The sequence below is a fragment of the Heterodontus francisci genome, chromosome 3, assembly GCF_036365525.1.
Source record: "Heterodontus francisci isolate sHetFra1 chromosome 3, sHetFra1.hap1, whole genome shotgun sequence".
Lineage (NCBI taxonomy): Eukaryota > Metazoa > Chordata > Chondrichthyes > Heterodontiformes > Heterodontidae > Heterodontus > Heterodontus francisci.
This window is the reverse complement of record NC_090373.1, coordinates 53,215,552-53,243,181: the sequence shown is the minus strand read 5'-3', so window position 1 is coordinate 53,243,181 and position 27,630 is coordinate 53,215,552. Positions and strand designations below refer to the sequence as shown.

The 27,630-nt window shown below is 42.5% G+C and overlaps 1 protein-coding gene across 12 annotated transcripts in view; it reads right to left on the bottom strand.

Annotated features, from left to right (window-relative positions):
* The window catches only part of LOC137356372 (doublecortin domain-containing protein 2), a 198,976-nt gene extending 175,003 nt beyond the window's left edge, over nucleotides 1–23,973 (bottom strand). For 3 of the 12 annotated variants that reach the window (XM_068022263.1, XM_068022316.1, XM_068022323.1), the window contains exons 1-3: nucleotides 23,179–23,590; nucleotides 7,782–8,071; nucleotides 4,905–4,953 (exon numbers count right to left, since the gene is read on the bottom strand). In XM_068022263.1, the coding sequence (XP_067878364.1) occupies nucleotides 4,905–4,953; nucleotides 7,782–8,071; nucleotides 23,179–23,214 (375 nt within the window). In that variant the 5' untranslated portion in view covers nucleotides 23,215–23,590. Of the gene's footprint in view, nucleotides 1–4,904; nucleotides 4,954–7,781; nucleotides 8,072–9,508; nucleotides 9,624–20,035; nucleotides 20,156–22,012; nucleotides 22,248–22,274; nucleotides 22,841–23,178; nucleotides 23,591–23,875 lie in introns of those variants that run through there. The other 9 variants (XR_010971044.1, XM_068022334.1, XM_068022287.1 and 6 more) reach the window with 8 other exon arrangements.
* Between the last annotated feature and the right edge of the window lie 3,657 nt (nucleotides 23,974–27,630).

Genomic DNA, 27,630 nt, shown 5'->3' with positions numbered 1-27,630 from the left:
TGACACATTGACAGGAATTTTATGCCACCCCAGCAAGCCGGATGGTTGCCGGGGGGTGGAGGAGGGGGTGGTGGGTGGCGTAAAATTGAGCGGAAGACTCCGGGAGGCCTTCCCGTCCCGCTCCCGCCCCACTTTACGTGGGCCAGGAACGGGCCACCCATCCCAGGCCAATCAAGGCCCTTAAGTGGCCACTTAATGGCCAGTTAAGGGCCTTCACCCGCCTCCACGGGGATTTTACCTGCGGCAGGCGGGCGTCCGGGAGACGTGAAAGGCCGGCCAGTGAAACCTGGCGGCCTCTCAGCGCACCGGGGTGGGAAGAGGGGTGGGGGGGGGTGGGGCCTGACAATCGGGCACAGGGTGCCCTATTGAGTGCTGCCCCCGCTTCCTCAACCACCCCCAGGACCCGGATGCCTCCATTCCCCCAAAACGACCACCCATGACTCGCCAGGGCGCGACCAATTATCCCCAGCGAGGCAACCCTAACTTACCTGCAGTCCTGGCTCCATGCCCTCAGCTGGGCTGCAGTCCCAGCAGTGGCCACCACTCCCGGTGGCAATGCTGAGACTAAGAACTGCCAGCCCGATGATTGGCCGACAGCTCAATGAGGCGGGTCTTCTTCCCTCAAGCGGGTGGAAGTCCCACCACGGAACAATTAAAGCCCGGGGACCCATAAAATGTGGGACGGATCCCCAGGCTAGGCGGGTGGGGTCGCCACCAACATTTACGTCAGTGGCCAGCTCCCGTCCACCCGACGTAAAATCCAGCCCACTATTGTGATAACATCTATGGACCTCAAATTGACTTTCTCCTGGGCTTTCTTGAAACCTTCTTTATCCCATCAAAATTGTTTCCTACTCCCACTGTAGTATATCGCTTTATTGAGTCTCTTATTAAAATATCTCTCCCAAATTAAATATCATTTTCCAATCAAAAACATGGATAAGTAATCTACTCCCAAGCCCCTTCTAATATGACTTGGCACCCAATATTCCTTTGGAAAAGTGGTTAATAGCCAGTCAGGACCCCCTAATGACAATTCAGCCAAGATCAGAGATTCACCAGGCCCCCACATCTATACTGGTGGAGTTTAACACACTCGAGAGTTGTGAAACTGGAGACTTTTCCAAAGTTCTGGTGGTTTATTGGTAGAGCAAATGATTTGATAAAGCATGAAATCCCAGGGTTAAGGGGACATTTACCAGAGATGTGGGGCTTTGATAGAGTAATTAGTGAGAAACCATTTCTACTGGCAGGAGGGTTGGTAAGAAGAGGTCTCATATTTGAAAGTAATTGGTAAAAGAACCAGGGAGGTGAAGAGGAGACTTTTTTTTGAAACTCAGTGAGTTGTTATAATCTAGAATGCACTGCCTGAAAGGGTAGTGGAAACAGATTCATTAGTAAATTTCAAAAGGCAATTGGATAAATACTTGGAAAAGAAAAAAATTGCAGGGCTATGGAGAATGAGCAGGGGAGTGGGACTAATTGAGTAGCTCTTTCAAAGAACTAACATAGACACAATGGGCCGAATGGCCTCCTCTGCTGCATCATTCTATGATTCTGATACTCGTAAAATGATTTTCTGCTGAAGGACCACAAATTTACATAAAAGGCCTGGAGGCAGAGATAACATCAGTTTCTGAGCACATTTGAATGATAACAAATCACTTGTTTATTATAAATGATGTTTGTTCTACTGCAAGTACCAGTTTCAGACTATTCATTACCTGCTTGAAGCCACATGGAGCTGGCAAGCCTAAATTGACTTACACAACAACAATTTGCATTTATTTAGCACTCAATTTAGGAAAACAGCCCAAGGCAATTCACAGTAGCATAATCATACAAAAGATTTGACACTGAGCCAAAGAAGGAGATATTAGGAGGGGTAATTTAAAACTTGACCAAAGAGGTAGGTATTAAGGAGGCACCTAAAAGTAGAGAGAGAGGTGAAGAGATGGAAAGATTTAGGTAGTAAATTCCAGAGCTTAGGGCCTAGATAGTTGAAGATACATCTGCCAATGGTGAGGTGAAGGGATTGTGTAAGAGACCAGAGTTGGAGGAATGCAGTGTTCTCAGATTTTTGTAAAGCTGGAGGAGGTTACAGAGATAGAGAGGGGTAAGGCCATGAAGAGATTTGAATATGAGCATCAGAATTTCAATTTTGAAGTGTTGGTTCAGAAGGAGCCAATGTAAATGAACAAACACAAGGGTGATGGATACATGGGACTTGTTCCAGTTTAGGATATGGGCAGCAGCGTTTTGAATGAGCTCAAGTTTATGGAGGATGGAGGCTGGCCAAGAGAGCACTGGAATAGTCAGGTCAAGAGCTTGCAAAAGTACGGATGAGGGTTTTAACAGCAGCTGGACTGGGGCGAGGTGGAGGTGGGGAAAGTTACAGAGTTGAAAGTCGGTGGTCTTGGTGGTACCAGGATATTATGTTGGAAGTTCAACTCTTGGTCAAGTTTGCAGTTGGGTTTGGACTAAGGCTGGTGATGAGGGGGATGGAATCAGTGGCAAAATACTGCAGAGATAAATGAGTTTCAGGCAATTTCTACCCAAACAGCTTCAGTCTTCCCAATGTTTAATTGGAGGGAATTGTGACTTATTCAGGATTGAATGTCAGAAAAGCAGTCTGACAACACAAAGTCATTGGAGGGGTCAAGAAAGATGGTGGAGATGTTGAGCTGAGTGCCACCAGCATATATGTGGAACCTGATGCCATGTCTTTGGATGATATTACTGATGTACAACATTGCAGATGAGAAAGAGGAAGGAGCCAAAGATAAATCCTTGGAGGACTCCTGAGGAAATGGAATGGGGCAGAGAGAGAAGCCACTGCAGGAGATTCTCTGGCTACCATTAAGCAGATAGGTGGGCAGTGGAGCAGAGGTATTGAAGGAGGATGATGTGGTTGGTTGTGCCAAAGGCTGCAGAGAATTGAGAAAGATGAGAAGGGATAGTGCACTGTGGCCATAGGGCACAAAGGATGCCATTTGTAATATTGGTTAGAGCTGTGTGATCAATGTAGTTGCAAGGGCAGAAACCTGACTTAAACGTTGAAATATGGAATTGCGGAGAAGACGGACAATAATTAGGGAGGAGACAATACATTCAAGGACTTTGGAGTGGAAAAGGAGATAGGAGATGGGACATCAGTTGGAAAGGGTAGAGGATTGAGGGTGGATCTTTTGAGGAGAGGGTGATGATGGCAGCTTTGAAAGTAAGTGGGGATAGTACATAAGAAGATGGAACCATTTATAACATCAGCCAGGGGGCAGGAAGGGAAGTTGCGTTGTCAGCAGTTTAGTGGGAATAAATTCGAGAAAGCAGGAGATGGATCTCATGGACAAGGTGAACTCAAAGACGGCATGAGCGGAGATTGGAGAGGAACTGGAGAAAGGTATGGGTTTAGAGATAGGGCAGGGAGGAACCGCAGGGTATGTTGGGCCAGATTGGCAAGGGGAAATGGGGATGCGGTAGAGGCAGATGAATGGATGGACTCAATCCTATTGACAAAGAAATCCACAAGCTCCTCGCACAAGTTGTTGGAAGTAAGGATGGCGGGCAAGAAAGAGGGGTATAAGGAGATGGTTGACAGTGAAGAAAAGAAGCCAGGAGTTATCTTTGCATTCCAGGATGATGCTGGAATAATGAACAGCTTTGACAGAGAAGAGCAGGACCCAATAGTGCTTGATGTGGTCCAGCCAGATGTGGGCATGAATGGCAAAATCAGTTGTACACCATATACATTCAAATCTGCCTCTTGGACATGAGGAGGACAAGATAGGAACTGAACCATGGCGAGCGACCAGAGTGGGTGAGAGTAACACACATTTTCAGACCTCTATTCACCAGCATCCAAATGAGTGTCAGGTGTGAGTCAGTGGTAGCACTCTGACCTCTGAATCAGAGGTTGAGAATCAGGTCCCACCCCAGAGACTTCAGCACAAACAAAAAAGGCTGATACTCCATTGCAGTACTGAGGGAGTGCTGCACTGTCAGAGGTGCCACCTTTCGAATGCGATATTAAACTAAGGACACGCAGGTCCTCACAGGTGGTCGTCAAACATGTTTCAGCACTAGTTTGAAGAAGAGAAGGGGAGTTCTCTCCAGTGACCTGAACAATATTTATCCATCAACCAACATCACTAAAAGATTATCTGGCCATTATCACATTACTGCTTGTGGGAGTTTGCTGTGCGCAAATTGGCTGCCACTTTTCTTACATTACTACAGTGACCACACTTCAAAAAAGTACGTAACTCACTATAAAGCACTTTGGAATGTCCAGACTTTATGAAAGGCACTATATAAGTGCAAATCTTTCTTGTTTTAAAATGTTAAAGTTAGAATAGAGACAGCAGGACAATCAATTAAAGCTCAGAGACAGAAGATTAAAAATGAAGTTTTCAAATCATTTTTGTGGTAGATTTTCATCTTAAACGGAAGAAAACTGGATGGATTCTGCTATAGGCACGCATTCCTTCCTGCCCATTTTTCATCTGTGCATACGATCCAGGCAATGCTTTGCGACCAGGCAGTAAAGATGCAGATCTACCCTTTTAAATCAATAATGGTTCTATTGCTGTGAGTGTCAAGTTGAAACAGTGTGATTCTAACTCCTGGAGGTGTCCTCACACACTGCCAATATTTATCTAATTCAACAAGTTCACAACCACACTACACTATGCAGTTTTTAATCAATGTGAAGCCAAGGCCATTTTGCATCAACACTAAATGTGTCATGCAACTGGCCTTTGCCTGTACAGTTAGTACCAAGGTGGCATATTGTTTAATAAAAGGCTTTCAATTACTGCAATGGAAACAAAGATAGTAAATGATATAAGCTGAAACCAAAGCTGAAAATGCTGTAACAAATAAACACCACACATGCAGAAACTCACCATTTCATTTATCTTTTTTTGTGGCTTCTTTGTTGTAATTTGCAAATAACTGAGGAAAAATAATATTTTGTTAAGATTAAACAGCATGGCAGATTATATCAAGTTTTAAACCAAAAGCAGTTCTGAACCAATTTTACAAATATTGGTTATTTTTAAGCATTATTGTGGAAAGAGACATTATCCTTTCGATAATATTTACTTGGAATTTTTGCTTATAGCATTTCTGCCCCTAAACAGGTAAATGATCATTATTTCATTTTCCCAATGACCTCAGTTTTGTCCCTTTTTATTATGCTATTTACATTCACATTACCAGACCCATGTCACAATGTATTTCCAAAGAACCCCATCCAACACAAGCACTCAAATACATTCTATTTTGACAAACAAAACAAGGGGTAGTGTATTTCCCTTAAATCTCCTGCCCAAACCCAACCACCATAAAAGCTCTTCTCTCGAAAAAGATAGTGTATTTTAGCAGGCGACCGACCTTAGTAAGAATTGTATTGGTAAAATAGAGTTATGAATGTATTTGTTTTAAAGCTGGTGAAAGAAAGCAATATTTCAGTACTTTGCAGAATGCAATTTACCTGATAATAAGATATAAGAGTGGAGTTTTCATTAGATTGCACTGGTATTTCCAGCACAATTCGCCCAAAATCAACCGAACCAGCGCAAAAGATTGAGGAATTTCAAGAGCAAATACTTACAAAGCAAATTGATAATTTATGCTTGTTTAAAAAACATTGCATTGGAAGCTGAACCCTCCCACAAAGCTGGCCAAGTCCCCAGATCGAATTAATCACCATTGGGTGTTTCCGCTAATTGTGCCCGTTTGCAGGCATTCCGAGGGGACTCTTAAAATTAAGCCATTTTTATAAAAAATATTTAATTTACCAACAAAACTAACTACTATTCATTAATGAAACAGATAGATAATTTTCTATCGTTTTCAAAGTCATTTTCAGTTATTTAACATCGGGCTACTCACAGGTAGTGGACTAGACAAGGATTAAAAATATTATATTTTGTGATGAACCCATTTTCAGCAGTATTAATGAAACTGCACCAAGTTTCCTCTTAAGTATATCAAAGAATATTTTTAATGCAATTTTTAAAAAATACATTCTAAGACACAGCCCAATTGCACTGGTTCATGGAAGATTTTACATTTCGGGATATGTAAATGAGTTTGAGCAGAATCTTGAGCAAAAAGTGAATTCAGAAAACTAACATAATTTTGAATGCAAATTGCAGCCAGACCACCAATTGTGCTCAAAGCAGATTACCCCATAATGTGTATTTGGATATACAAGGTCAGGAGAGTAAACATAAATGATCTTCCATAGGCATCTCTGACGTAAGTATTGAACAGAGAAAATACAACGCTGTTTGCTCAGTCAGTCACAAACACCTCTGTGTCATAATTATTCTTTTACTAACTTGCTTAAGTTTGTAAATGTCAAATATTTCTAAAGCACTTTGATCTATAGGTTAATTGGAATGAAAAGAACTGGTATCATAAAAGTTCAGAAATCCCTTCCCTGATGTCTTCGGTGAAAGGGTTTAATAATTCTCATCATTGGAGGTGGTTTTAAACACTGAATTTGTGTTATTGGGAAAGGGAGATATTTGCAGCTTATATTCTGATAAAATTAATGTTTCAACAGCTAGGGTGGGACAGTGGAGTTGCTGTAGAAGTTCAGCATGGTCTTATTGAATGGTAAACAGGCTTAAAGGGCTGTATAGCCTACTCCTGCTCCTAGTTATTATGTTCTTATGTTCTTAAAATGTTGTTAGCAAATTGCAATGCTACCAGTCTGTCATTGCACCTATCAACTGGTAGAGACCTAAGGCAAATCCAATTTAAAACCTAAAGTGTACCATCAAACTACATAGAGATGATCTTAACTTGTTGCGTTTGACATTAACAAGTCAGTAACAGCCTCAAAATGGCATTGGTAGCCCTAAGCGGCCAGCACAATTTTGAAAGAGGCTGAACACTAAGCCTGCCTGTTTCAGATGGTAAGCCCCCTTTCATATGCAAAGAGTTGTAGGGCACCTATCATTATTTTAGATTGAAACTGGTCAGAGTGTGCACCGTTCATGGTCTGATCAGTTGCACAGGCATTGGATATTTCACTGGCAGCTCCAGCACTGAACATTGCAGTGACGATTCAGAGTTAAAATCCTGTCGGGGACCAAGTCACATTATCGTATCCCAATATTTAAATATAGATGAAGCATCAGCTGGCTTTCAGCAGCGCCATCTCCACAATCCTGAATCAGCAGCGGTAAAGTGTCTGTAAATGCGAACGTGTCAGGAATGTAGTGGGTAACGCCTAACCACCATTTTAATCTGCCAGATTCACTATGCTCACAGGGAGAGCAGGGTTATAATTGAAGCTTACCCTGCTGTTTATGAAATGGTCATTTGTGCTGTCTTTATAATCCTGATAATGCAGGGGTGGTATTTGTTGTTAATATTAAAAATGTAAATTTAGAGATATTTGTGGTTAACAAATTGCCACCCTCATACATACCAACAGAATTTATTAATATATTTGTTTATGAACTTAGGAATAAGTTCTTATTTGAGCATATATTGGTTCTTTCTCAATGAACTTATTACATTACCCAACAGGTAGTCTACAGAATGTCAGTACATTAGCAAATAATCTCCGTTATTGCATCAAAAAAGGATAGAAATTGGTTTAAAAAGTGCACAGAAACTGTTCAACATCCTTGCCAATGATAAGTTTGTCAAACACAATGATATAATGGAATTAGGACTATCAAGCTTATACTAATTAAGCTTGTCACTGCTATGTAGCTCACTACACCACAACATTATCAATGTTACAAGATAGTACTCACTCCAAGGTTTTAAACTTTTCCACTCCTGCCGCTACATAGCTGGCTCCATTCTCCAGTTCATCCAGGTCAAAGACTCTGTGTCCCTCCTTAGGGGTGTAGATGTTCCTGACAGCCCCAAAAGGTGCGTTAATGCCTTTGGTTACCTGGTTAAGGAAAGTGTCAAAGGTGGAGACTTGTTTGTTGATGAGAAACCTTCTGCCAGTGAAGAACGGATCTCCATTTCGGTAAACTATTACACTCTTAGCTGCTGGTGGCTGCGGGGGAACTCCTCTTGATGATGTGGCCATGCCCTTTAATAATAATAACAATCATAACAATTATGCTAGAAATGTCTGCAGTCACTTTCATTTACAGTCACTGAGTTTAGTATGGACTTTTTCTTCTCCATAAAGTCCCACAGTCAAGTTGTGTGAAACATGGAGCCAGTCAGCTTGCTTGTCTGCTACCTTAGTTTTAACCTCACTATGACAACTGAAGGCAGCAGTCACTGAACCAAAAAGATTAGTTTTTCTGACTTGGGAGGAAAATTTATAACCTTGGAATACGACAACACCAAACACCTTAGCTTAAGAAAAAGTTCCAGGCCACATTAGATCAGGTTAATGTTTGTACATCAGATATCAATTCAAACTAATGCACTTGAATGGTTACTGTAGTACTAAATATAAAATGCCATAATGAGCAAGTAAAACCACTTTCCAGAAATGCTAATAAACACAATCTCCACATACTCTGCATATTTTAGTTAGTTGTTTGCACACATGTGCATTAGTAATATAGCTATCACATTACAACAACTTGCATCTGTATAGTGTCTTTAACATAGCGAACACTGTAAGACAGCCGAAGGAAGTGGCTGAGGGCATAGTGGAAAAGGTTATTTTTGAGGAGAGCTCTACAGGTTGAGATAAAGGTAGCATGACAGAGGATTTTAAGCAGAGAGTTCCAGATTGTCGGGTCAAGGTCCGATGGTAGGGGTATGTGTAGAGCAGGGATGTACAGGAGATTAGAGTCAAAAGAATAGAGGACACATACTGGCCCATAGGGCTGGAGAAGGTCATGGAGGTAAAGTAAGGTAGGGTCATAGGAGGATTTATAAACAAAGGATTGGAGAGTGGGAAGCCCTGGAGTTCAGTGAGGGTAGATGTATAAGGGGAGTAGTGCTATGGATGGGTTCAGGTGCAAACAGCAGATCTTTGGAAGAATTAGATATTATACAGGAAAAGAACTAGAAAGGCCAGAGAGAATTGTAGAAGTTGAATTTGAAGTGATAGAAATGTGACTGTATTGTGACAAAATATGTAGGTAAGTTTTGAAAATTATACATTTAAAACCACACATTTCCATATAAATAGATGGCCTAATGAAATCTATATAAGGTTTCTTTTTCAGATATGGAATTAGTTAATCAAGCTGCAACATAAAATAATCATCAGCTGAAGCTCCAGTATATATGAACAAAGAATTCCTTCACTCCAAAAATTCAATCTGAAGTATGAGCTGCTGGAATAATATCATTCTTAATTAACATATAGGCTAATAGATAATTAGGAGCATGTTACAAGGCTGCAACAATTCAAGAATGGATGGAATACATCAAAGGGTTTAGATGATGCCATAAATTTGAAAATCACGAGCTGATATCATGTTTAAACACATTACTGTCTATTTTTATCTTCCTAAGCTGGCCATTCAAGGATACTAAGGATTTCTGGCTGACAACATACCTGGACTGTGTGTTGGAGAGAGGCCAGTGGTGGGCAATGTGCTCAGCAGTTTGAGGAGACAGTCCACCTGCTGAGATAACTTTTCTCAGCCAATTTGAACTATAAGAATGTGACATCCCTACGTAATGATGGAAAGCAACTTCTGACCCGAACCCTAATGAGCATGATTTTTCAAGTGCCTGACTTCTTTTATAAGGTGATCTTGTGAACGATGTGGAACAGGTGATATTCTCTTGGCTTTCTCTTTGCTGTCCAATATATATACCCCTTGTCTGTTGAAAAGGATTTACAGTCTCAGTGTATCCATCTCAAAATTTCTTCGTCTTTTGTCTTCGTCAAATCAGACAAGACAATGGCATCTCCTCCTGAAACTTCAGCCAAGGTTTGGGTTATGAATGAATCATCTCTGTAGATATATGAATATGACATTTCTGAATATACGATTCTGGACTCAAGATCATCTCAAGGGTATTTTTTATAAAAGGGCTGCTGAGTTACATTATATTTACTCACAAATAAACTATGAAATGAAGATAAAAGAGGAAAGGTAATGGGCCAGAGTTTCTTGTCAGCAGCGAATGAATAGTTCTCACCTTTCATTACACTTACACTAGCTCACTGTCTTTCTATGGGCTTTGGCACTGGAGCTTCTGGCTTTTAGCAAGACAAAACAATGTGACATTCTCTACAGGGGATTGAGGACCTGTGTGAACAGATGTGTGTCTCTTTAATCAATCAGATTGAAGAATCCTTACCAAGACACGTGGAGAGTGAAATTTTAACCCGCTAAAACAGGTGGGTTTGGGTCAGATGGGAAGCAAAAATGTTAAAAAATCTCAAATCCGAAACCAACCTGCCTCAAACCCACCCACTTCCAGTTTTAACAGAGGCATGACAGTGGTGGGTGGGAGGGGAGGTGCAGGGGGGGGTGGTGGGGGGGTGAGCGTAGGCAACCAACCTGCTCTCAGAAGGTGATTGTTCATTTAAATATTTTAATGAGACTGCATGCCTCAGATTTTTTCTCTCTTCCAGCTGTAATTTTGGCTGGCCGGGTATTCTAGGCCTCAGGAAATCTGGCAATTAAACGAAGGTGTGAACTACTGCATGGAGCAGATAAGTGCTTTTCCAGCCCTGCATCTGGGCCAGGAGGAATAGGAGTGCTTCCCACCAACGCCCAAGCAAACCTGTCAACTTCTCCAGCAATAGAATCTCCCATGCTCCCTGTGATCTGATGCCTTCCTGATATCCTCCATGGCCCCCCGTGATCTTCTCCCCTCCTCCCTGATCTCTCCAAAACCCTGCCCCCCATCGATGTCTCCCCCAACCCTGATCTCCACTTACCAACTCACCTGACAGCCGATCAGCCTCTCAATCTGGCTGACCATGGCCAGGAAACAGAGATTTTATGGCCCCCCCCCAAGGCGGGGTCGGAGGCGGGGACCTATAGAATTGTAACAGGTGGCCGGGGACAGAGGGCCCATCACCTCCTCATCGCCAAGCAATTTTTTGGAGGGTGGGATAGACCAATGATGACCTTACCACCCAAAGGCCAATTGAGGCCCTTAAGTGGCCTATTAACAGCCTCTTCCCCCTGCCACTGGGATTTAACCAGTGGCTGGGTGGAGGGGGGCATCCGCCACATGGCGCGGTCACCCAGTAATACAAGGTGCCCTCCCTGCAGGCTTGGGGAAGGGGGCTTCCTCCTCTGTGGACAATCTGTGGCCCATGGAGGACCCCCGCCAGGAAAAACTCCACCTCCCTGGATCCCCCTCCCCCTGCACTACACACCCATCCTCCCACCCCCCTCGCCAGAGACTTCTGCACTAGCCTCGCGACCCCACCTCACTTACCTAAGGTCTGGAGTTCCATTGCTGGGCCTGGGTCCAAGGTCTGTATAGTAGCAGCAGTGGCCAACACTGCCGATACTGCCGAGCCGATGGCCCTGTGATTGGCCGACAGCTCTTGGAGGCGGGATCCCCATCTTTAAAGAGACAGGGATCCTGGCGCCAGCCACTTAAGTGCCAGAACAACGCAAGATCGCATCATGAGCACTCAGAAAGGCCGAGGTGGGGTTGTCCCCGCCCTTTCGGCCTGATGCTGGGAGCCCTGCCAGAGCCACAAAATCAGCCCAAAATATGATAATCAGGCCATGCCATTAAATTCTGTTGGACCTGAGGGAAACCCATTCTTCCGGGTTTCCCAACCAGCACTCTGCCTCCCCCATCTCTACTCTGTCCCCATCTTCCTGTTATTATCAAGGCCATAGAGGATGAACCAGAAAGTGTAAGCTGGAATAGGTAATTTTAAAAAAAAACATGTACAGAAAGTGAAATAAAGAGAAGGATTAAAAGATAATATAAAAAAGACAGAAAAAAAGCATTTTAAATGTTTAATTTTCATATTGTTTAAAAATCTCCAACGATAATTAAAATCTGAAGAAATGAGACTCCACACTTGTAAAAGTTAATTTTCAGTGCTAAGAGGTTGTTTGGCAGTTATTGAGACATAGCACACCACTAAAAATCACTGGTGTGTTTAATGATTATCTATCATGTAAGTAACAGCAACTACATGCCATTCCATGTATTTCAATGATGAATCTCTTGGCGAGATACAATGATAACAAAGTTTCTGGAACAGCAGGGTAACTCACACAGCAACTTCCTGATTTCCGCATTTAACTCGACACTGAAAATTGCTGTCCAACTTACTCTTTAGTACTAGTGAACACTGATGGCCTCCCTGTTACTTTACTGCAAATTCTGAGCTGTTACTGTTGGAGAAATTTACAAAATCATCATCTCAATATGTGAGAGCCCTGGTTGGGCAAGTGACTTTGTAAATTCAGACCTTGTATATAATGTGTTACTGCCATTTATTTATAATGTTATATATGTTTCTGAGTACTTCTTGTACTCACCATTATAATCGCCTGTGTCTACATTTATAATGACAACTGTCTATGTAAATATATTGCTCTATAATTATCCCTGTAACTGGTGGCAACATTGTAGCACCTTGGTTTTTGCATCTTTCAGTTTCTCAGCCTGCACTCCAAAAATGTACACATGCTCAAAATCAACTCTCCTTCTCTGCTTCCCAAATTGCTATAAGCTTTGTTGTATATACATAATAACATAAAATGTAAATATTATAATCAAAATATGGACAGAATGTATAACCATAAAAAAGAGACTGGCATTTGTTCACTGGTCCAGTTATCCCGACCTTCTGACTCTGCTTCACCTGAGGCTTACACTAATTTAGGGGAAATGCCAGAAAAGATATTATATTTAGTATAAATAAATTGCATGTGGTTGACATCCTAAACGATGAATGAAACACGACATAGTCAGAAAATAACTTACCTGGGTGAACTAGATGGTGCAGTGAATTAGTTACTTGCTATTTTACCTCAGCTAGGCCAGCATTTATTGCCTATCCCTAATTGCCCTTAAGAAGGTGGTTGTGAGCTACCTTCTTGAACCGCTGCAGTCCATGTGGGGCAGGTACACCCACAGTGCTGTTAGGAAGGGAGTTCCAGGATTTTGACCCAGCGACAGTGAAGGAACGGTGATACAGTTCCAAGTTAGGATGGTGTGTGGCTTGGAGGGTAACTTGCCATTGTTGATGTTCCCATGCATCTGCTGCCCTTGTCCTTCAAGGTAGTAGACCCACAGACCCAAATTCAGCAATAATTAACATTAAATTGATATCTCATACAGATAAGCCAGAGAATCACTGGTGAGGGAATTGAAAAAGAGTTTACATTGGTAGAGCAGAGTGTGCCACACCAGATCTAAGACACATTGTTGGCCAGAGCACATGATCTGTATTCTATATAACCGAATGATTGATGAGAATGTGTTCCAAAAGAGATCCATTCTACAAATCTAACATTCCTCACCTTGATGGCCTCAAACAAAAAATCACTTAATGGAATCACCACCATCTGCATCTCCTCCCAATAAGCGCTCCATGGAAGTAAGTTCTAAAGCTATCTCTTTGACAGGAATTGAGTGTCTCAAGTTCTGAAGTCCATCACCTCAGCCTCTGCAAGCTTCATGTTCAATGCAATCTTACCTTTAGTAGTTTACCAGGCTTCACTGAACTGCTTTACCACATCTTTTCCAATATCTACAGGCTTTGAGGTTTGATCAATTCATTGGTGATTCCAAATATTGAGGCCTGCCTCCTCATCAGCTCCATAGTATGTCTGACCTTCTGCTCTACAAAATATGACTTCCTTGTTATCTCAGTCATATATACCATTATGCACAATGTTATTGCATGCTACTGCTATGGAGTAACTTACAAGGGTCAATTTCCAACTGGTTAAGCTGTTTAACATTATTGAAAACATATTAATTCATTGATTTAACTTGCTGACAGCAATAAATGACCATGGGAGGGTACAGCCTACCACACAGACACAGAGTAATTAATCTCAATGTCAGGCAGGATCATTCCAGTTTGTGTTAACAATTGCTCTGGGGAATTTTATATTTATACAATTCTGTAACCATACAATTATTGCTACAATTATTTTTTGTACGAGCATATGGACATATGAATTAGGAGCAGGAGTCGGCCATTCGACACCTTCAAGCCTGCTCCGCCATTTAATAAGATCATGGCTGATCTGATCGTCGCCTCAACTCCACTTTCCCGCCTACCCCCAATACCCTTTGACTGCCTTGTTAATCAAGAATTTATCTGCCACAGCTTTAAAAATATTCAATGACCCTGCCTCTACTGCTCTGTGGGAAAGAGAGTTCCAAAGACTCACAGCCCTCGGAGAGAAAAAAATTCTCCTCATCTCCATCCTCAATGGGTAACCCCTTATTTTGAAACTATGTCCCCTGATTCTAATCTTTCTCACAAGGGCAAACATTCTTTCAGCATCCACCCTATCAAGTCCCCTCACGATCTTATATGTTTCAATAAGATCAGCTCTCATTCTTCTAAACTCCAATTGATACAGACCCAACTTGTCCAATCTTTCTTCATAAGATAATCCCCCCATCCCAGGTATCAGTTGAGTGAACCTTCTCTGAATTGCCTCTAATTCATTTATATCCATTCTTAAATAAGGAGACCTAAACTGTACTCAGTACTCCAGATGTGGTCTCACCAATACCCTACACAGCTGTAGCAAAACATCCCAATTTTATATTTCATTCCCCTTGCAATAAACAACAACATTCCATTTGCCTTCCTAATCATTTGCTGTATCTGCATACCAACCTTTTGTGATTATGTACCAAGACACCCAGATCCCTTTGTATCTCAGAAGTCTGTAATCTCTCTCCATTCAAATAATATTCTGCTTTACTATTCTTCCTGCCAAAGTGGATAAGTTCACATTTTCCCATATTATACTCCATTTGCCAAATTTTTGCCCATGGGCTGAATTTTGCCAGCCCTCCGACATCGAGGGTCGTGGCGGGAGGGGCAGGAATATTCCAGCGGGTGAGGTCTACCACGACCCTCGATGCTGGGTATATCCCACCCCACTTTTCCGGCGGCAACGAGACCTCGGTGTACCCGCGCTCCCCCCCCACCACCCCCCCCCCCCCGCCGCTCGGTGGTGGCATCCCAATTTAAATATGCTAAGCGCTACTTACCTTGCCTGGTTATGCATCCCCACTGCTCGTCGTTCCTCAGTTCTGCATTTTTCGCTGAACGGGCAGCTGTTCACGAGTGAGAGAAGCTGGTGGGACAGCAGAAGAGGGAGCAATTGTAGACAGTGCAGGTAAGTCTCTGTATACCAGGGTCTCCACTCTGCATACTTGAAGGGAGGTGGGAGGGGGGATGGGATTTCTGGGGCACATCTCTGCAGACTTAAAGGGAGGTGGGAGAGGAGATGGTATTACTGGGGGCACATCTCTGCATAATTGAAGGGAGGTGGAAGGGGGATGGCACAGAGGACGACCACCAAAGTCATCAAGAGCCAAAGGGCAATCTGATCAACAGCCTCCTTCCTGTCAGGCTGCTAGCACAGAAGTGGCACCGCGAAGGAGCACCCACAAGCATTTCTAAAAGCCACCTTGACACAAATTAGTCTGCACGGGTGACACAACACTGTGAAAAGTTCAATCATTAAATCTTCTTCACTAACGTGTGTTGCTTTGACCATGTGAATGAAGTGTGCCAGCATGTATCTCCCATTACCTCAAAGGCCTATCAGAAGTGCCAATATTTGGAATAACATCATTGCCATGTCAGTATTACTCCACAGATGCAGTAAGAAGAACAATGGCTCAGTATGCTCTTGCCAGTAATGGTGGACGCAAAGATGTTGCAGATGCGGACTGCTGGACAACAGATGAACAAGGGTGTGCAGAGCCCATGGTGGTTCCTATGGTGTGGAGAACCTTTAATCAATAAGGCATTGCATGCGGCGCCTGGATGCTTTCTGTCCTCCCATGTGCCTTTTCTGCTGTAAGTCCTCAGCATTCACATCATCCGAGGAGGCGTCCTGCTTCCATCTGTCCTCATCTTACAAGACCTCCCCCCTGCTGAGTGCATATTTGTGCAGAGCACAGCAGACAGCAACGAAACAAGTTACCCTTTCCGGCTCATACTGCAGGGCACCACCTGATCTTACAGGCAGTGGAAGTGCATTTTCAGCATGCCGATCGCCTGCTCAATGGTGGCTGTTGTAGCTCCGTGGTAGGCATTGTATCTCTCTGCATCAGTCTGCAAGGGATAGCCCTTGTCTCCAAGAAGGCAGCCCTCCATCTGAGTCAGTTCAGTGTGTAGCAGCACCAGCTAGAACTGGCACCATATGAAGGCATCATGACAGTTGCCTGGAAAGCGGGCACAGATTTGCATAAAGCGTTTATGGTGATCGCATACTAACTGTACGTCAAGCGAGTGGAAGCCCTTACGGTTTACTTACGCAGCTGGTCACCCAGCAGGAGCCTTGATGGCCACACAGGTGCAGTCTATGACCCCTTGCACCTTTGGAAATCCCACGATGGAGCCAAAACTGATGGCTCTCTAGGCCTGGTTATCAGGGTCCATCCTGAAGTGGACATAGTCACGGTTCTCCAATACAGGGCATTGGTGACCTCCCTGGTGCAGCGGTGCACTGTTGACTGAATGACGCCACAAAGGTCTCCGATAGGCCCCTGAAATGATGCAGAGGCATAAAGGTAAAAAGCCGCTGTGACTTTGAGGGCCACAGGCATAGGATGTCCCCCGAAGCCCATGGACTGCAGGTCATCATTGAGCAGGGCACAGAGATGTGTCACCGCCTCTCCCGCCATCTGCAGTCGCCTCTGACACTGGCACTCAGACATCTGCAAGTATGTCATGTAGGACCTGTAGATGTGCAGAGATCTGTAGTGGCGAGCTGTCCTTGGGGGCAGCTGCTGCTCACGACCAGGGGCTTCTGTGTGGGCTGCACCTGTCTGCTGGTTTCACCTGTGGTGCATATGGATCCTCACTAGAAGTGGATCAAATAATATTGGATGAACCATACCCATCTCCAAGTTACAATTAAACTTGGTTCCTTCACTTCTTCAAAGGTTCCTAACAAGGCAGCCATTGATATTGACTGGTACATCAGGTGCTTTCATGCATCAACTATGTGGCGTGGCGTGGCATGGCATTACATGTCTTAGCTCCCACTGAGAGTGGCACAGCATGACCACATCAAGATTCTAACAGCTGCATCAATTACCCCACCAGCCAGATAACCTTTACATGCCTACTGTTTCTGGCACCCTTCCCACACAAAGGGCTGGATCATACTGTGGGTGGAGAGGACTTCACCGCCGATGTAAAAGTCGGTGGTAAACCCACTTCTGCCTAGCCCAGGGATCCGACCCACATTTTACGGGTCCCTGGGCTTTAATTAGATTAGATTAGATTAGAGATACAGCACTGAAACAGGCCCTTCGGCCCACCGAGTCTGTGCCGAACATCAACCACCCATTTATACTAATTCTACACTAATCCCATCTTCCTACCAAACATCCCCACCTGTCTCTACATTTCCCTACCACCTACCTATACTAGTGACAATTTATAATGGCCAATTTACCTATCAATCTGCAAGTCTTTTGGCTTGTGGGAGGAAACCGGAGCACCCGGAGAAAACCCACGCAGACACAGGGAGAACTTGCAAACTCCACACAGGCAGTACCCGGAATCGAACCCGGGTCCCTGGAGCTGTGAGGCTGCGGTGCTAACCACTGCGCCACTGCGCCGCATTGTCCCAAGGCGGGACTTCCACCTACTTGAGGGAGGAGGTCCCGCCTCAGTGAGCTGCCAGCCAATCAGTGGGCCAGCAGCTCTTAGTTCCAGCAGCACCACCAGGAGCGGTAGCCACTGCTGGGACTGCAGCCCAGCCGACAACATGGAGCCAGGAGACCAGGTAGGTTGGGCTTGCCTTACCAGGGGGGTGATCGGTCATGGTGGCAAGGCAAGGGTAGTCATTTGGGGGGGGGGGATGTCTTGGGTCCTGGGGGTGGGTTGGGAGGTGGGGGCGGCCCTCAATCGGGCACCCTGTGCCCGACTGCCATGGCATCCCCCGGCGCACAGAAAGGCCGGCAACAATCGCTGGGCTGCCTTTCACGGCCCCAGCATGCCCGCTTGCCACAGGTAAAATACCTGTGGAGGAGGGCAAAGGCCCTTAAGTGGCCATTAAGTGGGCGAAGCAGGGCGGGAAGGCCTCCCAGAGCCTCCCGCTCAATTTTACGCCGCCCCCATACCACCATCAGAACCGCTGGGGGGGGGGGGGGTGTAAATTCAGCCCAAAGGGTGACTGGAATGACATTGCTTCTTCACTCACACAAACAAACAATGGCGCAGAGTGGCCACCGTCATTGATACAAATTGTAAATTGTTGAAATCCCAACACTGATCTCTGTGGCATTCCACTCGTCACATCTTGCCAACCTGAAAATGACCCATTTATGCCTACTCTCTGTTTCCTTTTAGCTAACCAATCCTCTATCCATGTTAATATGTTACCCCAATGCCAGGAGCTCTTATTTTGCTTAGTAACCTTTGATGTGGCACCTTGTCAAATGCCTTTTGGAAATCTAATTATAGCAGATCACAGGTTCCCCTTTATCCACATTGTTTATTACTTCCTCAAAGAACTCCAATAAATTAGTCAAACATAATTTCCCTCTTTTAAAACCATGGTGACTCTGCCTTATTACATTGAGATTTTCTAAGTGCCCCACTATAACCTCCTTAATAATAAGATTCCAACATTTTCCCTGTACAAATGTTAAGCTAATTGGCCTGTAGTTTCCTGCTTCCTGTTTCCCTCCTTTCTTGAATAGAGGGAATTTTGGAAAATTAAAACCAATGCATTTACTGTCTCAGCAGCCAGTTCTTTGCAGACCCTAGGATGAAGTCCATCAGGACCCGGAGACTTGTCAACTTTTCGTTCTAATAATTTTGCAGTCATTAAGGACAGGTCTGAGATAGAGAAGCAGAGAGTTTTAGGAATTTCCATAGCTTAGGACCTAGATAGCTGAACGTGCAGCTGCCACGTGAGGTAAGGACAATTGGGGATGTACAAGAGACCAGAATTGGAGGAACACAGAGTTCTCAAAGGATTATGTGCTAGAGGAGGTTACAGAGATAGGAAGGGTGAAGCCATGAACTTTGAAACAAGGGTACGAATTTTAAATCTGAGACGTTGCTGGACCGGGAGCCGATGTAGATCAGTGAGCAGAGAGGCGAAGGGTGAACAGGACTTGGTGTGGGTTAGGAGCAGGCAAAACGGACAGCAGTGTATGGATTAGCTGGATGCTAAAATCATTTCATGATTAGAGTTTTTTTCACATTGTTTTACAAATTAAATTTATGATGCAACAGCAAAACAATTTGACTGCATGATTACTTTCTGCTCAGTTTATTTTAATATTTAAGTTATTTTTGATTTTCTTTTCACCTAAAGTCTCCCCACATTGTACATCTTCCTTAAGCGAGAGGAGAGGCCTTACACCTATTCCCAGACCTCTGCTAATGGCACTCCATTAAGAGTGCTAAGAAGTGCATAAGACTAAACCAGGTGATTACTGCTCCAGTTTCAAGCAATAGGGAATTTAGGGCATTTACCCTGCAATGGCAGGACTCGCATAGGGTATAAAGAGATGTGTGGACTCCTGCCTGTGGAATGTGGATTACTGTCGGAACCACATGTTTGGTGTGGAAACAGTTCAATCAAAAATCCTATTTTTCTTACCAATGTTACTTTGTTTCTGCTAATCCTGATTTTGTTTTCATTTTTGTGGGAAAGCACCTGACCTCTGCTTAGCAATTCCCCACAAAAGGACCACCACACAATGAATCATGGGTACTAAGTCACATCCTACCATTCAATGCTGTACATGGGATCTCAATGCACTGTGCTATCATTATGACCATGGAACTGCATTCTTACTTTTCGAAACCGACATAGAAATTGCTTGTTGATATGGCATGGAGTGCTGGAACAAGGTTCTAGTCTGAGCTGTATCTGCATGGGGAGGCAGAGAAGATCTAGGACAGACCTACCTGAGTTACTCTCATACACCTGGGGGATGACCAATTTCAGAACAAAATTGGCAATGACTCAGAAGCTGATCCTCTCTGATAGCCCTCAGCCACAGTAAGCTGTTTTGAACAGGGAGACACCTACAAGAGGGAAAAAAAAGAAAAAAAAAACCTTTTAAAAAAATTGTAATGTTTGGTTTATTCAAAGATTTACTTGTTGTAGGTCACACACTGAGTCGCTAATCATTTAAATATTTGTTTTATTTCCCACTGAACTTGATTGGAGAACTAAAAGTCTCAACTGAAACCAGAGGGAACGTTATTAGGGATTATAATTTTGAACCTCAAACTATTGCATTAAAGGTAAGCAATTTTTTACCTATTGATGATAACAGCAAGAAGTGAAATAGAAACCAATGGTCACTGTCACTCAAATCTCAAGTTACAACAGCACTCAATACAAATTATTCCATCATACACACAAACCATCCCTCACTACAGGTCAAGAAACCTGCCATAAGGCAAAAGAAGTCCACCCAACTAATTTATTTTTCTATTCCACTGAAAATATACAATAAAGGCTCATGAAACTGAACTTGGCCACTCCTGGATGGCCTCATCCTTAATGAATTATCTGCTCAGTATTGCTTGTAGTGATATTTACTCTGCTGAACATGATATTTTACCTGTATACAGAACTTCATCACTGAGGCATTATTTAGTTGGACTTCATTACTGGATAATCTATCCAACAACTGGATGGCCTCCTTCTCTGCAATAAGATTTTATGATTCAAACTATCCTTGTTATAAACTTGGAGATATACCAGTTGAAATAAAAATTAATATCTGTAGCAGATATTTAATGTTGTATAATGAATGAATTAATTAAGTTGGAAGTTCAATGTTTTCTATCCATCTTGACGTTATAGTCTTGTCTGCACAATTTTAACACAGCCATTAATGCAAGAAACTGATGAATAACAGAATTAAAAGAGCACAAACAAGAGTTTAAAGTGAAGCAATTCACTTGTGTGCAGCGAAAATTACCCCCAACTCTGCTCCATTTTGTGAGTTCGACATCCCAAAGGTTTTACATCATGTGGCATTACTTTGATAAAGACAACAGTGCATTAAACAGACCGTGAGCTTTATTTGTCTGAAATATATATATTAAATTATCCTTTAAACCTATCTTGGATCTAGTCTGGGTTTTAAGGCTTCTGTTGTTTATACATAAATCATGTGTTCATGTATTTTATGACATTATCCCAATTCCTTAATTGGATTACAGTTTACTCCTGATAATTTACTAGAATCATATAGGACACAAAGGGGGCCATTCAGCCCATCATGTCTGAACCAGTTCTTTGAAAGAGCTAACCAATTATTCCCGCTGCCCGGCTCCTTGCCCACAGCCATGCAAATTTCTCCTTTCCAACTCCCATTTGAAAGTTAATATTGAATCTGCTTCCACCACTTTTTTAGGCAGTTCATTCCAGATCATAATAATTTGTTGCATGAAACAAGTCTTCTTATTTCCCCCCTAATTTTTGAAGTTAATTTTTCTGGTAAAAAATGAATTGTCCAATTAGTTGAATTAAGTAACAACAAAATGAGAATTAATTGCTAACCTTAGAATCATGAGATAATAACCAAGATTAGTAACTGCACTAATTGTTAGGCATAGTGCAGCATCCAATTTCCTCTACAGATTCACCTGTGTAACCTCACCGTAAAATTACATCACAAGGTAGCGTTCCATCGTTTTCTTCTGCTTAAAATAACTTCAAGATGCTCAGTTTCACTTTTGACCTCAGCAGGTGTTAAACATACATTCGGCCCACACGAAGTACTGGCTCTGGGCAAACGTTACACCAATTGGGACTTCCTTGTACTTACGGGAAATTTGGTGGTATTCAGGAACTGCCGTAGATTTAACAGTGCTTCACACATTCTGATGGGTTAGATCAGCTTTGAAAAATATATAATCCTGTACCTTGAGGATGGCTTTTAATTGCCGTTCCATACGATGGGGTTTTCTTCTCAGCACACGCTGAAATGAGTGGTGGGTAACAGAGTGTCTGTAGGTTTGTTGAAACACGGGCGAATACAAATGCGGAAAGTATGGGGAATTCAGGTTTCATTGACACAAGGTCCTACCCTTTGAACAACAGAAGTGAGAGTAAAAGAGAGGGGGAGAGATGTGACATAAGAGGTGGGAAAGTAATGAAGCAAAGGGTACTGCTGAGTTCACTTACTCTAGCCGTCTGAAGGGCAGTGAATGTCTGTGAACCGCTTCTCTCGCTGTCCTTAGCACCACTCTCGACTGTTGCAGCCGCTCAGTGTTGAAAGTCAGTTGCTGTCACCAGCATCCATTCCCCTGTTGATTGATTTCGGCCCACACGAAGTACTGGCCTTGGGCAATCAATGCAAAGGCTCCGACTTTCCTTCCTACCATTGGCTGTTTTAAAATGTTTCCCACAGACAAAGGCAAAACTAAACCGTTTCAATGGATTGTCTAATGAGATCTCACTCATCTTAAAGTCACTGGATTTTTCTCACCGTTGCATTCTTTCCAATAGTTTTTGCTCTCACCCTCATTCCTATAAGCACTCTCCCTTTCCCTGCCTCTCTCAGTCTTTCAGTCCTTGTCTCCAGCTCTCAACTCCCTGTCTCCTCTCATTCTTCCTCTCTGGTTTCCCTTTCCATTATTCACTCTCACTCAGACTCAGTTTGTCTTTCTGTTATTATTCCCTTGTCACTTGCTCACCTTATTCACTCCCTGTCCCCAAAATGATTTGAGACTCTTCAAAACACTTTTCAGGAATTAACCCAAGAAAATATTGGGTTAGCACTTTGAATAGTACCATCAGTGGAACCCTTGTAATACACGTTGGTGACATAACGTCCAAAATCTGCGACCTTACCACCTAGAACGATAAGGGTAACAGGTGCATGGGAATGCAGGTCACTTCATCTTTGCGGGGTCAAAATCCTGGAATTCCCGACCTAACAGAACTGTGGGAGCACCTTTAACAATCAGACTGCAGCAGTTCATGGAGGCAGCCCATCACCACCTTCTCAAGGGGACAAGATGGACAATAAATGCCAGCCTTACCAGCAATGCCCACATCCTGAAAATTAATAAAACAAAATTCTTACCCACTCTGTCCCCGAAATAGTTCTTCCTAGCACCATCTCAGAGGAAGATTTCAGGTTTTCAAAATAGTGGTCAATTTTAGAAATGCTGAGATCTTCTGAGTATTTCCAGCACTTTCTGTCAGAAATGCTTGCTTTCAATATTCACTGTTCAGCCTAGGCTTCTGGTTCTGTGGTTGACTGGAAAGTCAGGAGCAAAGACCAAAGGCCAGGAACATCATTGCACAAAGCATTGTTGAAATTAATCTCCACTTCAAAAGTATGACCACCTTTAGAGCAATGTAATACTAGTACAACATTTTATTCTCAACTCCTGTTCTTTGAAGGAGAGAACCAACATTATAAGAATGCAACATTGACATGATTTAACTACAAATGAACTGCTTTAAACATAAATGGCTTGTGAGAGCTACAAAGCTAGTGTGAGCAGAGTACTGCAGGCGCCTTTAACTATCTTGCAAGACATGTTACAAAGTCTACTACATGCCTTACATGGGCATAATTGGCAAATCATTAATCTTGCTTTTTATCAAATTTAGTCACCACATTTTTGCCACTGAAACCTGTTTGAAAAAGACTCTCCTGAAGCAGATAACAATTATAAATAAAGAACGGTTTGGTCCACATCTGTACAGTCAGAGAACAGGCCATCTTCACTGCAAAAGCTCTATTCAGAAGCTCTTAAATGAATAATACCTACTTCACATGCTCAAGGCCACGAATGTTGCTGTTAATCTTGGATACAGTACACAGGTTTCTTATCATTACGTCACGTCTGACAGACCAAGGTATCGATTCACTGATATCAGAAGGTCTGAAATCACTGAGACATGTTTTGGAGGGGACACTGTCAAAGAAGAAATGTGCAGCATGAATTTCTAAACCATTAGCCATTGTTGCTTAGTAACTCATACACTGTCTCAAGTTTATGCATAATTCTATTTTTGGAATGGTGGCAGGAAGGATAATGTTTTAAACAAGGAAGGTAAGAGATTCTGGTTTTTTTTATATTAATTTGTAAATATTTTATAACTTTTAATGAGTTTTCTGATATCTGAGAGTGCAGTCTTTTAACCTTCACAAAAGAATTGTTCCTTTAACATCTCACAGTTACGAGAGATGTGGAAATGCTCTGATATCCTAGAGTTTTGCTTGTTTACCTTTGGGAGTCAGGAAAAAATTTTCAGAACTTTTCCTACGGGTATTCAATTGGAGTAGAGTCCATATTGGAGTAGATTATCCAGGGTCTGCAGAAGCAGTGTGTGTGATGGACTGAATGGCCTTTTCTCGTTCAATATATTCTGACGTTAGAGTGTGAGTGCCAGAGGCCATTTTTAATGAGAAACTGCATTAAAGGACAAGTCCCATAGTGCAAAATATCACCAAAGTTAAAAAGCATAGGAAAGAACAGGTCAATCAGGTTGTAGGAATATAGAAAAGTCTATATATTGTACAAACAACAAATGGCTGAGGAAAGTAAAGTGCTTCACAATTTTGGAGCCCTGGAAAAGAATGAGTTACAATAAGAGAACCATAGAAGTTTACAGCATAGAACATAGCCATTTGGCTCATCATGTCTGTGCCACATCTTTGCTGGAACAATCCAAAACTGATTGCATTCCCTCCCATGCGCTCCCAATAGTCTTATGGCTTCCTCTGCTTCAAATATTTATCCAATTTCCCCTTAAAGAGTGCAATATTCTGTCTCAACTATTCCCTGCTTCAACTCATGCATAAAGGAATTTCTTCCAGTAGGAACATTGAACTCCATCTGCCATAATCTCGCTGCTCAGTGCCAGCAACAGTTTTCAATTGATGACCCTCAAAACAATGATTCTCCAACTGGAAGAAATTGTTTTCTGATACACTCAATCAAAACACTTTATTATTTTAAATCTCAAGAATCTCCTCAGAACTGTAAGTTTCACATCCCTGGCATCATCCAGTGCAGTCAGTCTCAATTACAACACAGCCAGGAAACAGGGAGGAAAGAAGTGTGTAGAATAGCAAAGAAGAAGCAAGAGAGAATAGAAATCAGAAGGGCACTGACCACAGCAATATTGATACATAGGCACAAGGAAAGCTGTGAGGGGAGACTAGAGGTGAGAAGTGAGTCATGTATCGAGTGACCGGCTTTCTCTTGCATCCTGTGGAAGTATGAGTGAGATGTTCAAAGAGTCTCCCAAACACACTCATAAAAAATAAATATGAATGACAGTCAGGAAACATAAGAGATATTGCTTGACTCCCTTCTCAGCTTAGGATTGCGGTGCACTAGAAGAAATAAAGTAACATAAAATTGTAGTCTTTTCGCTTATTTTCTTTTGAAATAAAATCATGCCCACTTTTATTATTTCCAATTGCACTAACTCCTGCTAAAATGATTCATGTTTACTGTTGTTATTTATATATATAGTTTCCACAGCGTCTGTACCTAGGGGATCCAGACACATTTAAAAAATTACAACTGGAACTCAAGAGTTATCAACCTATTCTACCTGACTGATTGTTGCTCGGCACCAACAGTTAAACACTCCCACTAGGGTGAAAGAAATATTTGATCTGTCCTTGAATAAGTGGTGTAGTCACCTCTGGGAAAAAGTTGTTTTCAAACCACCAGAAAATAATCATTAATATTCCAGAACTTCTACCCACACAGTTACATGACTGATCAGGAAAAAATTACAGTTGTTCCATTACAAAGATTAGTAGCCAACCTTTTGCAATACGTAATTCTGCTGTTGAACAAGATACAAGATATTTTCAGAAGCCTCGTGAAAGGGCTCATCACACATGCAACTGTATCCGATGCTTCATTTCACACCTAGAGATCCTGATTGAAAGAATTTAATTATTCAGATGTAATGCTTGTGCTGGCAGGTGACATGTTGGGATAGATGTCAGTAAAGATTATGAACCACCTTGTTGAGTTCTCAGTAGTGATAGACAAACACACACACGTGCATTCTGAGTGTTTTCATTCCCTGTCTTTCTTACAGACTCTCACGTTTTCTTTGCCTTTTCGTTGTTCACTTTAATGCGGATGTAGTGATTATGAACTTTTGTGGAATTGGATACATTGGCATTTTTGCACTTTGTATCAACACTCAGAACAGATATAATACTAGTTAGATGAAGGGTAAAACTGACTTTAGACCACTCCAACAATGCTTCTTAATCTCAACCTCAGACACAAATTCCATAACCAATTAGTAAGTGATGCACTGAACTTTCCCTGGATAGCTCAATTATTGATCTTTGAAGAAGTGCTTTACCTCTGCTTGCTACTTTCTTTTGACAACTTAGCTGAAATCAAGAACTCACTACAGACTTGAAATTCCCGTGTAAGCAATTTTAGCCCAATAATTAATTGATTGATGTCAAATTCATGTGTGCTCTATTTTAACAAGGCAGTTTAAAATAAACAAATTTAATAGCTTTTTTAAAATATTGCACACAGGAATTTGCTAAAAATGTATTTACTAGGTTTTTTTGGGGGGGAAAGATGTAATATAGGAAATGTGTGCTTCATTTTATATAGAAAGCAATTTTTCACCATTTCCATATTGGGGGGACTTAACTGTATTCAGCTAGAGAAAACTGTAACCAAGGACAAGCATCTTACAAAATTGAACCTCATACTTTTTGGAATCAAAAAAAGACTTGGAGAAGTGTTACGAGAGTGCTTCTATTTTTTGTAAAATAGTTGAATTATGGACATTGATTCATCTGGACACTTAGAACATAGAACATAGAACAGTACAGCACAGTACAGACCCTTCGGCCCACGATGTTGTGCCGAACCTTTAACCTACTCTAGGATCAAACTACCTACATACCCTTCATACTACTATCATCCATGTACCTATCCAAGAGTCGCTTTAATGTCCCTAATGTATCTGCTTCTACTACCACCGCTGGCAGTGCATTCCACGCACCCACCACTCTCTGTGTAAAGAACCTACCTCTGACATCCCCCCGAAACCTTCCTCCAAACACCTTAAAATTATGCCCCCTGGTGATAGCCCTTTCCACCCTGGGAAAAAGTCTCTAACTATCCACTCTATCTATGCCTCTCATCATCTTGTACCCCTCTATCAAGTCACCTCTCATCCTTCTTCGCTCCAATGAGAAAAGCCCTAGCTCCCTCAACCTTTCTTCGTAAGACATGCCCTCCAGTCCAGGCAGCATCCTGGTAAATCTCCTCTGCACCCTCTCTAAAGCTTCCACATCCTTCCTATAATGGGGCGACCAGAACTGAACACAATATTCTAAGTGTGGTCAAACCAGGGCTTTATAGAGCTGCAGCATAACCTCGTGGCTCTTAAACTCAATCCCTCTGTTAATGAAAGCCAACACCCCATACGCCTTCTTAACAACCCTATCAACTTGGGTGGCAACTTTGAGCGATCTATGGACATGGTCCCCAAGATCCCTCTGTTCCTCCACACTACC